This window comes from Empidonax traillii, unplaced genomic scaffold (assembly GCF_003031625.1).
Source record: "Empidonax traillii isolate 1590-97213 ecotype Southwest subspecies unplaced genomic scaffold, ASM303162v1 scaffold1741:size165889, whole genome shotgun sequence".
NCBI classification, from domain to species: Eukaryota; Metazoa; Chordata; class Aves; order Passeriformes; family Tyrannidae; genus Empidonax; species Empidonax traillii.
Genome location: NW_020956934.1, coordinates 144,837 through 157,946, shown reverse-complemented (window position 1 = coordinate 157,946; position 13,110 = coordinate 144,837). Strand labels below are relative to the sequence as shown.

At 53.6% G+C, this 13,110-nt stretch overlaps 1 protein-coding gene across 1 annotated transcript in view; it reads right to left on the bottom strand.

The window, feature by feature from the left end:
- Nucleotides 1-314: 314 nt before the first annotated feature.
- RRM1 (ribonucleotide reductase catalytic subunit M1) overlaps nucleotides 315-13,110 on the bottom strand; it is a 17,439-nt gene continuing 4,643 nt past the window's right edge. The window contains exons 6-14 of the mRNA XM_027908533.1: nucleotides 12,343-12,382; nucleotides 6,066-6,228; nucleotides 5,128-5,269; nucleotides 4,431-4,514; nucleotides 3,993-4,154; nucleotides 3,420-3,499; nucleotides 2,792-2,993; nucleotides 1,534-1,683; nucleotides 315-608 (exon numbers count right to left, since the gene is read on the bottom strand). Of these exons, the coding sequence (XP_027764334.1) occupies nucleotides 315-608; nucleotides 1,534-1,683; nucleotides 2,792-2,993; nucleotides 3,420-3,499; nucleotides 3,993-4,154; nucleotides 4,431-4,514; nucleotides 5,128-5,269; nucleotides 6,066-6,228; nucleotides 12,343-12,382 (1,317 nt within the window). The remainder of the gene's footprint in view (nucleotides 609-1,533; nucleotides 1,684-2,791; nucleotides 2,994-3,419; nucleotides 3,500-3,992; nucleotides 4,155-4,430; nucleotides 4,515-5,127; nucleotides 5,270-6,065; nucleotides 6,229-12,342; nucleotides 12,383-13,110) is intronic.

Genomic DNA, 13,110 nt, shown 5'->3' with positions numbered 1-13,110 from the left:
GGTGGGAGCTGCCCCTCGGGAGGAGCTGCAGCCCCCGCTGAGCTCTGCCCTCCTCTGCTCCAGCTGCACCAGCACAGTGCCCTCAGCTGCTCCTCACGGCCCCTCCAGACCCTTCCCCATCCCCTGTCCCTCTTTTGGGTGCTCTCTAATGGCTTTAGATCTTCTATTGCAGTGCCCTGAACACCCCCAGGACTGAGGTGAGTGCAGAGCAGAGTGGGGCAATCCTCTCCCTCAGTGCTGTGCCTGATGCCTCCCCAGGCATGGATGTCCCTCCTGGCTGCCAGGGCACACTGTGACTCAGATCCAACCTGCCATCAACCAGAACCCTCCTGTCTGTGCCCCAGCCCGGGCCCAGGACGAGCTCCCCAGGGTTTCCCTGCACTCACCCCCTTGCTGACCGGAGAGCCCTGGTAGGTGTCGTAGGGGCCCTGCTCCTGGGCCAGCTCACAGCTGGCCTCCAGGGCCCCGTAGTAGATGGTCTCAAAGATGTGCTGGTTCAGGCGCTGGGCCTCGGGGCTCTCGAAGGGGAACCTCATGAGGATGAAGGCGTCGGCCAGGCCCTGCACGCCGATGCCGATGGGCCGGTGCCGCCGGTTGGAGCGCTCGGCCTGCAAGGACAGAGTCACCTCGGGCACAGCTGCAGGGAACACGCCAGGCTGGGAAGGGCCTCTGGGAGGAGATCCTGCTGCTGCTGCAACCTGCCATGCGTCCTGCTGCACCGACCCACCCTGCAGGCCTGCCCAGGGCCCCACTGTCGCTGTTTGCTGGGGCAGGAACTGCAGGCCCAGGCTGAGTTTGCTAGAACTGATCACAGGCTGCAATTGTTCAACCTGGCAAAGGGAGCCAGGCTGAAGTGAACACTCAGCATGTCCTGGAAAACAAGCCTGTGCCTGGAAACAGGTCCATTTAATAGAGCAGAATCAGAATTACTGAGGCTGGAAAAGTCCTCAGAGACCACCAAGTCCAACTTCTCCCCCAGCACTGCCAAGGCCACCACTGCCCCCTGTCCCCAAGTGCCACATCCACATGGCTGTTAAATCCCTCCAGGGATGTGACTCCACCACTGCCCTGAGCAGCTGTGCCAGGGCTGGACAGCCTGTTCCATGAAGGAATTATTCCTGATGTCCAACCTGAACCTCCCTTGGCACAGCTTGAGACCATTTCCTCTTGTCCTGTCCCTTGTTCCCTGGGAGCAGAGCCCGACCCTCACCTGGCTCCACCCTCCTGTCAGAGAGCTGTAAAACCAACAGGTCTGAGTTACACCTTCTTGGGATCTTCCCAGGATCCCTCTCTCTGTTCCTAGTGCTGCTCTGTGCTTTATGGAAATCCTCACACAGGAAACAATTCCTAGAACCGTCTCGAGGGGAGGTTTTTCCTACAACTGCTCTGAGTTGCAGCTCACGCTGCATTAACAGAGCCCACCTGGGAACAGGTTTAGAAAGTCCCTCAGTGACTCCCTGTGTCCCAGCCTGCCCTGGGATTGCTCCAGCCCAGGCTCTGGCAGGATTTGGCCCCTCCCAGCCCAGCCCTCACCTCTGGCACGGGGTAGTAGTTGATGTCGATGATCTTGTTGAGGTTTCGGACGATGACCTTGGTGACCTCTGCCAGCTTCTTGAAGTCGTAGGTGTGCTCGGGGGTCACGTACATGTTGAGGGCGATGGAGGCCAGGTTACACACAGCCACCTGTGGAGAGGACAGGGATGGGGCAGCCAGCAACACCCTGTGCCAAAAGCACAGCTCCAGAGCAGGCTCGGGATCCAAACGGCCTGGAAACAACCCCCAGGAAACCCACAGCGCTGGGAAAAGGCACCCCTTGTTCCTGTGTGTCTCAGGAGACGTGAGAAGGGCAGTGACAGCTCAAAAAGATTTAGGAGAAAGTGGTATGACCTGAAAAATTCTGGCATGGTCAGCCCTACTGCCTGCAAGACATCCTTACACAGAATCCCAGAAGGGTTTGGGCTGGGAGGGACCTCAAAGCTCATCCTGTTCCAAACCTCTGCCATGGACAGGGACACCTTCCACCAGCCCAGGGTGCTCCAAGCCCCCTCCAACCTGGCCTGGGACACTTCCAGGGATCCAGGGGCAGCCACAGCTTCTCTGGGCAACCTGTGCCAGGGCCTGCCCACCCTCCCAGCCAGCAATTTCTTCCCAATATCCCATCTATCCCTGCCCTCTGGCAGTTTGAAGCCATTCCCTGTGTCCTGTCCCTCCATCCCTTGTCCAAAGTCCCTCTCCAGCTCTCCTGGAGCCCCTTCAGGCCCTGGAAGAGGCTTTAAGGTCCACATAAACTAAGCCCAACTATTTCTTGTGTTCCCAGAGCAGCAGCTGATCCCAGTGAGATCCAGATACACCAGGGCATTTTCTTGTGTCATTTTTTAACATCAGCTTTGCTTTCAGCCCTGGGAGAACTGAAAAAAGCCAGTTAAGGTTTCCTGTGCAGTGCAGGCAGGAGAGATGGCTCCATCTCTTCCAGACCACTCAGGATTTGATGAATATTCTGAAGCACGTGAATTAAAGAACCACCAGCAGCACAGGCAGCAGCACAAACCGATCTTTTCAGTCACAGCAGCTTCAGAGCTTGGCTGCTCTGGAACTCCCTGCCCTGTATCAGCACTGACCCATTTCTATGCCCCTCTTCACCTTTGTGAGCTGTGCTGCAGCCCAGACACAGCACATCCCTGGAGCTCTGAGACCAAGGGGAGAACAGCTGCCTGTTCCCTTCCCCAGGCCACAGCTGGATACTGTTCCCAAGGGCTGCCCCAAACGCTGCGCGTTCCCGCTCCCCACCCACCTCCTCGCTGCTGGTGTATTCCACGATCTCCGTGCACAGGTTGCTGCACTTGATGGTGCCCAGGTTCTGCTGGTTGCTCTTCCTGTTGCAGGAGTCCTTGTAGAGCATGTAGGGCGTGCCAGTCTCGGTCTGGGACTCGATGATGGCGTACCAGAGCTGCTGGGCCTTCACCACCCTGCGCACGCGGCCCTGCCGCTCGTAGCTGCAACGGGAGCGCGGTGCCGTCAGCCCCAGGCTCCCACGGGGCAGGGACAGAGCCCTCCCCAGGCAACCAAGAGCCCTGAACTGCTCAACTCTGAGCTCTGACAGAGCAAAGCAGGGCAGCAGCACTGCCCTTGTTTGAGGGAAGCAAATCTTTCTCTATAACGTCCACACAGCAAGCTCCAAGCACAGCCGTGGACAGCTGTGAGTGGGGATCACGGCAGGACTGCCCTCTCACCAGCTGAAAGGATCATTCACACACAGCCCCACCTCGAGCAGGTCACAGTGCCAAGGACACATCCCCCTTCTTCACCCTTTTATCAGTAGGATAATGAACCCCCTGCCCACAATCCTGTGCCTTGCCCAGGATCCCAGGGGCAGCTCTGTGAGAGATGACACAACTTACACATCTATTCACTCTTCTTACCTCTCATACAGTTTCTCAAACTCCTCTCCCCAGACGTCATCCAGGCCAGGACACTCATTTGGGCACATCAAGGACCAGTCCTGTAGGTAGGAAAAATATTCAGAGGGAATTTTTATGCACCCTGTTGATTAAAGCTGCAGCTGCCCCATCCTTGGAAGTGTCCCAGGCCAGGTTGGACGGGGCTTGGAGCACCCTGGGCTGGTGGAAGGTGTCCCTGCCCATGGCAGGGGGTGGCACTGGGTGAGTTTTAAGGTCCCTCCCAACCCAAACCAGTGTGGGATTCTGTGTGAAATATGAGCAGACACAGAACAATTTACTAAGAAAGTGCTGATGCTTTAGGAAACTCCACGGTAAAAATTCAGTCTAACAGTCTGAGTACATTAGTCAGGGGCTGAAAGATTACATCCTGAAGTGAAGTATCCCACTGGAGATGTCCAGTTCCATCCTTTACCTGCACAGCCAAGTTCTCAAATGAGGGGCAGCAGCTCTCTCAGGAAATTCCTGAGCTCCCCCCAGGGCTGGTCCCTTGTCCCTCCACTAACAGACCTACTCTGTGCCAATCAGGCTGCTCACCTGGTTGGTTTCCACTCGTTTCATGAAGAGATCAGGGATCCAGAGGGCAAAGAAAAGGTCCCTGGCTCTCTGCTCTTCTTTCCCAGTGTTTTTCTTCAGGTCCAGAAACTCAAAGATGTCCAGGTGCCACGGCTCCAGGTAGATGGCAAAAGCCCCAGGTCTCTGGAACATGGAACACAGCCGAGATCAGAACAAACTGTCCTAGGAAAGAAAACCTCCTGCTCTGCTCCCGACCGCACACAACACCCCAAACTCCCTGGGAACTGAAGGGGAACACCGGAGTAAAAACACAAAGGGGGAAATGCCCCTTTTTAACTGTGTGCCACCCACAACCGCTCCATCAGCTGCCTGACATTACTGGGACGACCCTTGCCTGGTGTGGGGCCTCTCCCCTGAGCCCAGGTTCCCTCTGGACCCCGACTAAAGCCAGGCCAGTACCTTGTTTCCACCTTGGTCCACGTAACGGGCCGTGTTGTTGTAGACCCGCAGCATCGGAACGAGCCCGTTGGAGTTCCCATTTGTCTGCAGGGACACAGGAGAGACATCAGTGCTGAAAGGAGACTCCCTGGAGGGACAGGCCTGCATCTCCTGCGTGCCCTCCAGCACTCTGGAAAGCTCTGGCACGGAGAGCCAAGAAATGATCACCCCCAATTATTTGTAGTCCCTTCACCAAATCTTTTTTTTTAATATATATATAATCCACAGAGTTATTAAACTGTCTGTCCTAACTTATTTCCTCCATTACGTCACTTAAAGGCTTGCAGGGGTTACACAGTGTGACAAAAATCCCCAGGTGTTCTGGGGCAGAGACACAGAAAGGCAAAGGGCTAATGCACCAGGGCATATTCCTAGGCTGCTAATACATGAGTAAGTTGGAATTGTCTGCTCAAACAGTGGAACAAGATCCTCTCCTTGGAAGGACTTCTATTAGGAAGCCAAAACACCAAGGGAAACCAAAACACGAAGGGAAACCAACCTTTCTGCCTCAGGGCAAGGGAAGGACCACTGAGTGAGACTCACTGCTGGGCTGAACCGAGTCAGCAGAAGTCAACAGAACTGACTTTGGCAACCAAAAAATACACGTTTCCTGAGAGGAAATAAGCCAATCCCCGTGCCAGGCCCCCTGCAGACTCACCCCAGCTATGTAGCTGCCCGTGGCTCGGATGCAGCTCACGGCCAGGCCGATGCCCCCAGCAGACTTGGAGATGAGGGCACACTGCTTCAGGGTGTCGTAGATCCCCTCGATGCTGTCGTCCTTCATGCACAGCAGGAAGCAGCTGGTGGGAACAAAGGGCTTTAGTGCACAGAGGGGGAAACTCAAAAGGGTTTCAGCAGGCTGCAAGAAAGCAGGGTTAACATGGAACCTTTAACAGGATCCACAAGGGACACCCACGAGGGGGAAGGTGGAATAAAGGGTGGTCTCAGAAAACAGCACGAGCAACAGTTGTACTGCTGATGCCTCTGTTAGCAAACACTTGTAATTATAGAGTCATGGAATATCCTGAGATGGGAGGGGCCCCCGAGGATCACCCAGTGCGAGCCCTGCCCTGCCCAGGACACCCCAACACTCCCCCCTGTCCCTCAGAGCGTTGCCCAAATGCTCCTGGAGCTCTGGCAGCCTTGGGGCCGTGCCCACTGCCCTGGGGAGCCTGGGCAGTGCCAACCACCCTCTGGGGGAAGAACCTCTTCCGAATATATTGATATAAAGCGTTACAAAATATACATCTGTATATTACATCTGTATATTAAAATCCTATTAGTTATGCTTGCTGCCTCTGGCATGTTGTAGCAAACAACTACCAGGATTAATTTTGTAATCTGCAGCAGACCATGCACACCAGGAACTTCTCAATACAATGGAGACATGCAAGGATTTCCAAAAGTTCACAGGAACCAGCGTATTTTTACCTAAAGACAGGTTAAATTTGCCAGCAGCTGCTCAAGGTTCCATCAAACACCCAGACACACAGCTGGTGGTTTCAGAGGCTGCGAGAGCACCTCCCTTGCACAGCCCTGATGCCTGGGCCTCCCCCTGTGCCAGCTGTGCCCCGAGGAGCGGGGCCAGGCGGGTACCTGGAGAGCTGGGGGCGGTTGGTGCCGGCGTTGAAGAGCGTGGGGGAGGCGTGCGTGAACCAGCGCTCCGACAGCAGGTTGTAGGTCTCGATGGCAGCGTCGATGTCGTCCTTGTGGATCCCCACGGACACCCTCATCAGCATGTGCTGAGGGCGCTCAGCAACTGCGGCAGGACAGACACAGTCACACAACAGGTGGGTTGGGCTGGGAGGGACAACAAAACCCACCTCCTTCCACCCCTTGCCATGGGCAGGGACACCTCCCACCAGCCCAGGGTGCTCCAAGCCCCGTCCAATCTGGCCTTGGACACTTCCAGGGATGCAGGGGCAGCCACAGCTCCTCTGGGCACTCTGTGCCAGGGTATTACAACCTGCCCCAGAAGGGCATGGTAACCCAGGTCCTTAATAATATATCCCATGGGGTGAATTAGAGTGAAACAACACTGAGTGGTGCTTGTAAATACATATAGGTAGAGTTTATTTCAGAACAGTTTGGTTGCAAAGGAAAACAGGTGCAGAGCTGCCAGGGGTAAGGTTTTCAGAAGAGTTGTTCGAGGAGGGGAAAAAACCAGCGTTCGCTCAAGGAAACTTTGCTGCCTTGGAAGCCCAGCCTGGGAGAAGGATCTTTCCCGGGAATAGCTTTACATGTCTCTCTCTCCCTGCCTGCCAACGAGGCTGACTCCCTGGGACAAAAGAGAAAGCTTTCACAGACACACCTGGGGCCGCTGCTGGGAACAGAGAGACGACATGCAGGGGAGAATGGCACTTCAGTGTCACGTGCATGAGAAAGAGGTTGATAGAAAAAGCACCAGAGAGTGGGAGAGAACAGGCACTCCCTGTGTCATCAGATGGCTCAGCAACAAGTGCTGGGTCCCCTGGGCCCCACGGCCATTCTCCTGGTGACAGTAACCCCCTGGAAGCTGGGCTGGAGATGGGGTCTGTGCCAGGGACCAGCCCATGGGCAGTGGAGTCAGGTGAGCGGGAGCTGCCCTGGAGGGTAGCAGGTCGGTCTGCAGTGGAGCTGTGGCTCATAGGGCAGCCTGGGGGCCCACCCATACCGTGCCCTGCAGCTCCTCACCCAGCCTCTGACTGGCTGCTCCGGCCTGGAGGCACCCAGGGGTCAGTCAGCACGAAGCCCTGCCCAGAGGAGTGGCCACAGAGGAACAGCAGCACATGGTGTCCTTGCCTTTCCTCTCAGGACCTGCCTGGTGGAGATGGACTGCCACAGGACTCATCGGTGGTAGGTACGTGACAATCTGTTTTTCTCTTTTCTCCTCTCTTCTTCTTTATCTTTACTCCTTTTCCTCATCCTAATCTTTTTTCTCTCTTTTTCTTTGCTCCTTTTTCTTCTTGTAGTCTCTGTATTTCTCTCCTTCAGTCTCTTTTTTTACTTAACATTTTGGGTAACTCCAAGCCAGTGGTTGGGTTCTGCCAAGCTGTGTGTGTTGGTGTGTGCTGGGTCAGTGCTTTGTGGAATGCTCTACCTTGGCTGAATGTTAGGGCCAACTTTTGGAGTCTGGAATGCATTTTTAAAAGCAATAGGCCTGGGTGAGTGTGCAGCTCTGGACCAGGGTCGAAGTCATGAGAGATCAGGCTCTTATCTGAGTGGATGATTTCATTGTTGGGTGGAATCAACCAACTCCACGTGTGGGAGGGGCCAGGTTGGAGGCCCCACCCTCCTATAAATACAGGAGCACGGGAGTTCTTCTCTCTCTCTTCCCTCTCCGGAGCCCTCACTGCCATGAGGAGCCAGACTTCCAGAGCACTCCTCAGGGGTAAGCCATGTGGGGTTGGGAGGTTGTGTGGGGCTGGTGTTTGCTGAGTGCTTTAATGGAACACTCCTCCCTGGTTGTACCTTATTCCTCTGAACCTCTGGCCAGGACACCAAAACTTCTCCCCAGGTTTTGGCAAAGTGTGCCGGCACCTTCTCTTCACACAACTCGAAGGTGTTAAAGAACTAAAGGCTCTGCAAAAGTTCAGGTGGGAGCCTTAAATAAGAGTAATACTTGCAGCAAAGCTTGAGGCTTCAGGATTGGGGTTTTTAGAGCAGCCGTGTGGGAATTCTGTGTAGGTGGGAGTTTTCCCGCTCGGGGTGCCCGGATCCCGCCTCGTGTCTCCAAACTGCGCCGCAGTTCCCGCCCGATGTCACATTTTGCTGCCACGTCAGCGCTCGCCCCGTTGCACTGCGGCGCTTTGGCTTGGACGGGACCGCCCCGCCTCAGGGTGGTGACATGAGAGCACAGGGACAATCCACCTCGTAGCGCTCCACCTTCGGTCCTTTTCCTGTGCGCTTTGCCAGCTCCCTCTGCACACTCTATGTGCACCTGCACTTCCAGGCCCAGTGGGAAAGCTTCCTGGAGCGAGGAGCTGGAATGTCAGGGGCAAAGGGCATCAGAAGAGCCGCTTGAGGAGAGAAAAAATAGCCTTTGCTCACGGAAACTTGCTGCCCTGGAAGCCCAGCCCGGGAGGAGATTGTTTGCCATGAACAGTTCGTGTGTGTCTCTGTGAAGTCAGATAACGCCCAGGTACCTGTGGGGTGACAGACCAACTTATGGCCATGGTGACCATCCTGGTCAGTTATGGGAAACACCTCAGCACCTGGAGGGGGCATTCCCAGAAAACCACTGCCAGATGATGATGGGCTACACAAAAGGGACAAAGAGACCCCGATGGGTTCCTGAAAGTCCTCAACTGGAAGACTTCCCAGCAACAGACTGATAGGATAAAGGAACGATGGACTGTCATGGAAATAGCACGGCCTTTCTTGGCAACATCTTATGGGAACTCCTTCAGACACTGTAGGGGTGAGCAACCATTTACTCTGCTTCCTTTACCTTCACCTTGCCTTACACCTTATAGATCACTGTCCTTCACCTTTACCCCATAGATACCTTATTATAGCTACTAATGTTACCTTGCCCTACACCTTGTAACTTAGTACACATCTTGCTTTATATTCTTTTTGTGGTTGTCCTATGTTGTACTTTACAGCTGACTCATTGTGCAGGGTTTGCTTTGAGGTGTGCATTTCCTTATCTCACGAGTTAAAATGGGTGTCAGTGGGAGGTGGCTATACTCCTTCTTCTTTGCTTCGTGTTAATGTGCTAAGATTTCGTTCCAGTCTTTGTAAATTGGTCTGTCGTGGAGGGGGTTGTTGCTGGAGGTTTGTATTAAGGCTTAGGTGGTTGTGTTGTTTTGTAAAGGGTGCTTCTGGTTTTTGGGATGTTTCTCATGAGTTCAGTGCCATGGTACAGTTCAACGTTATCGCCGGCGACGCGCACCCTACAGTACTCTGTCACATCCTTGTGTTAATAACAGTTCTTTTGTCAGCTGCAGCTAGGCCGGGCTGTTTCTGGTGCTGGCAGCCCCATAACTTGGAGGAGAACGTTGCTGAGAAGGTTCTCCACTGCTATTAAGTACCGTCCCCATATCAGGATATCAGAAGTCCTGTCCATCGTGGTGAATCTGTCCAGCAAAGGGTCTCCTTGGGTCAGGTGTGGACAGACTGTTTGGGGCTTTAAAAGGCTTTGATATACTGGGCACACTGATAGCCAAAAAGAAAAATATATTAATACAGCTTGGACAAGAAATCTTTGCATTTCTGCCCCTTTTCATGGCACTTTCTCCAAAATGCCAGGCAGTGGAAGGATGGCAGGAAAATTTGTTTCCAAAGTTGAGAACACTGCACTTACAGAATATTAATCTTAATGATGTTTCAAACACGGGCCTGGGCAAAGACATGGCCCCTGTTCTTCTCAGAGCTTTTATCATCCCTGGCCCCAGGATGCCAGTGGTGCCCCCTCTACGCCAGCGTGCTGCACCTCAGGGGTCTTTCTTAAATGAGTCTGGGGGCTTCCTTCATCCTCCTGCTCTTCACTTTCTCCTCCAAATGCCCTTGGAGGGCTGTAGGCCAATAGCCAGCCCCCAGCTCATTTCAGCTGATTCAAGGTGCTTCCTTCAAGGACAAAGTTCTCCCTTCTCAGTGCTTGTTTTCTCATAGCTTGGCAGGAGAAGAACAGACTCTGGCGGGTGGCTGGGCCAAACACAGACCAAAAGTATGAGCGTCTAATTAAGCAGAATATACCCAGCCCTGCTGGTTATTACCCCCAGTACCACAGCAATATAAAAGCACAGAAATAACACTTGAGGAAATGTGTAGGGACAAGCAAGAGGAAGAAAGGACAGAAGAAGAAAGATACACAGTCAGCACCCACTGGATCCAGAGAGGAGACGGGGTAGGTGCAGCTTCGGTGCCTTTTGGTTGAAGTGGTGGTGGTGGTGATCCGTGGGGGAGCCCACCCAAGTCAGAGGTTTCATGAGTCATGTACACCCGGGTTCAGGTGGGAGCGCCCGGTCCCTGCCCTGGGGCGGGGAGTTTTACAGTGGTGATGTCATCCTGGGTCAGGGACATGTCGTGAGCCTTTGGCCAGGTGGGAAGGTGCTCCTCAGGGGGGTTTTCACGGCTGAGTCATCACGGAAGGGAGGACACTGACCATCCCACCTCCCAGGATTTGCCTCTTCCCTTACCTGGAAATTCAGTCTGTAGCTTCAGGTGTGCACATCCTTCTGCACTGGGATAGCAGGACAACAGCACCCTTATCTTACCTGTCCCAGCCTGAATTAGGAGGCACGTTCAGGGAGGGGCGGGCTGGGGAGATGAGCAGCTGTTTCTGTGCGGTATTAAAAGGTGCCCCTGCTCAGGTTAAGGTGCAAACGAGACCATAGCCCGAAGTCCATAGTACGGTTTTATTTAACAGTAAATATGAGGGAGAGAGAGAGAGAAGGAGGCAGGGGAGAAAGAGAGGGAGACAGAGATTAAGTAAATAGATAAAGGTGTCACCACCATGTGGATTCTGACAGCATCCCCCTGGGTCCTTCTTCTGGTCTTCTCGGTGCTGAGGGTCCCAAAATTGTGCTCCTGGGGCACCACTTTTATACAGTGCAAGTCCTGGATGTTCCCAGGGAGTCTCAGATGTTCCCACAACTCGGGGTGGCATGGGTGAGAGCAGTTGTTTTCCTTCCCCACAGCTTGCACAGTGGAATTTTGTTGGTGTGCTGATTCCAAACCTTCACCTTCATTTAGGTCTGTAATTAACACTTTCCTTTCTCACAGTTTTCCACAGTGGGGATTTTGGATTGAGTAGGTTATCCACATTTGCTGTACCAGGCCTGGTTCCTGTTGTTCCCAGTCTGTGCTTATCACAAATTCCTGTGGTGGTGGCTTATCTTATGGGAATTTCCTTCTTTGACAGTCTTTTGAGGCAACTCATTGCATTCTTTAAGTCCTGCCAGCATCACCACCCTCATAGGGAAGGATTTCTCCCAATATCCCATCCAACCCTGCCCTCTGGCAGTGGGAAGCCATTCCCCTTGTCCTGTCACTCCAGGCCCTTGGAAATAGTCTCTGTCCATCTTTCTTACGGGCTCCCTTTGGGTACTGGAAGGTCACAGTTAGGTCACCCCAAAGCCTTCTCTTCTCCAGGCTGAACCCAATTCCCTCAGCCTTTGCTCCCAGCAGAGCTGCTCCATCCCTCTGATCCTCTTGGATCCTCTGGACTCCCTTCAGCAGCTCCACAGCCTTCTGATGTTGGGGACCCCAGGGCTGGAGGCAGCTCTGCAGGTGGGTCTCACCTGAGGGGACAGAGGGGCAGAATCCCCCCTCCCACACTGCAGGATCAGCCCAGCACACTGGAATTTTGGGGTCCCAGCACACGGGGCCAGGTCCTGTCTAGCCTCTCACCCCCCAGCTGCAGCCAGGAAGCCGAGGAGGAGAAAGGCTCAGTGTGACAGTCACTGTCAGCACAGACACACACAGATCACGGCAACAAGCTGCAAACAACGTGCAGTGGGACACGAGAGACAGACTTCTCATGGAATCACAGAGTAATTCCAGTTGGGAGGAACTCGAGGAGATCTCCAGCCCAACTCCTGGCCAAAGAAGAGACAGCTAAGAGCACAGGCCTGTTTATTCAGGACTTCCCCCAGTCAGGCTTTGAAAAACCCAAGGAACAACCTGCTCCAACGCTCAGCTGCTCTCACAGAGGAGGAAAAAAACTCACTCCTATTAACAGTTACAGTCCAATCAAATATCCAGCCCAGAATCCAATTATCTTTCACCTTTATGATATTACAGTTAACTTCTGACCCTTCTGGTGTCCAAGGATTTCCAAGCCAAGGGCTTGCAATAACCATCGCTGACAGCACAGTAGCTAAACTTTAATTTAATTAAATTGACTCAAATGTACGAAGAAGTGCTTAGCATGAGGAACAGCTCCTACCTTTGGAGTTGATTTTCAGCAAGTAGGAGCGTTCGAGAGTCTGTAAAAGGAGAGGATGGGTTTTAGCAGGCAGGCAGATTTGAGTATTAAAATAAAATTCTGTTAACTCCCAACTCCAGCAACTCCACACTCCTCATCCCAGGCCTCACCAGCCCTGCACTCTGCCCCTCCTCTCCTTAATAGCCTAATCAGGTAATTAATGACTGAAAACCCACAAGCCACTGGAAGATTCCACCACTGCTTTAGTTTATGGAGTGTGGAGCATGGCCACGAGGTTCCACACTGCCCCTCCAGCAACAGGACCTCTCTGCAGTACCCAGAGCTATGGAAGAGTGGAGCCCTCCAGCCACCCCCCAGAGAGCCCTAAACCCAGCATCGTTCCCAAAAACAACCCAGCACAGCAGGGTGGGAGGGGAGCAGGAGGGGGGGCTCAGCACACTGGGCTGGTGTAGGGGAGATGTTCCAGCAGCACAGGAGAGGACAAACGTGTGGGATGGCACACGGAGAGTGACTGCTCCACAAAACAACAGGGAAAGCAAAAATCTCTTCTTTGGTTTCTTAAGGATCAGATTATTTCCCTGAGGAATGGCCTTCAACAACATCCAGTGTGATGTGCTGTGAAACAGAGCCCAACAGTTACAAGCCCTTCCAGCAGCAAGGAACACTCCACGATTTATCCCACTGGGAGCTGCTTCGTCCAGGTTTTCACTCTTTGTCCTTCATAACCCAGTGATGTCCCACCTCCTCCAGTGCCCCCCTTGCCCCAAC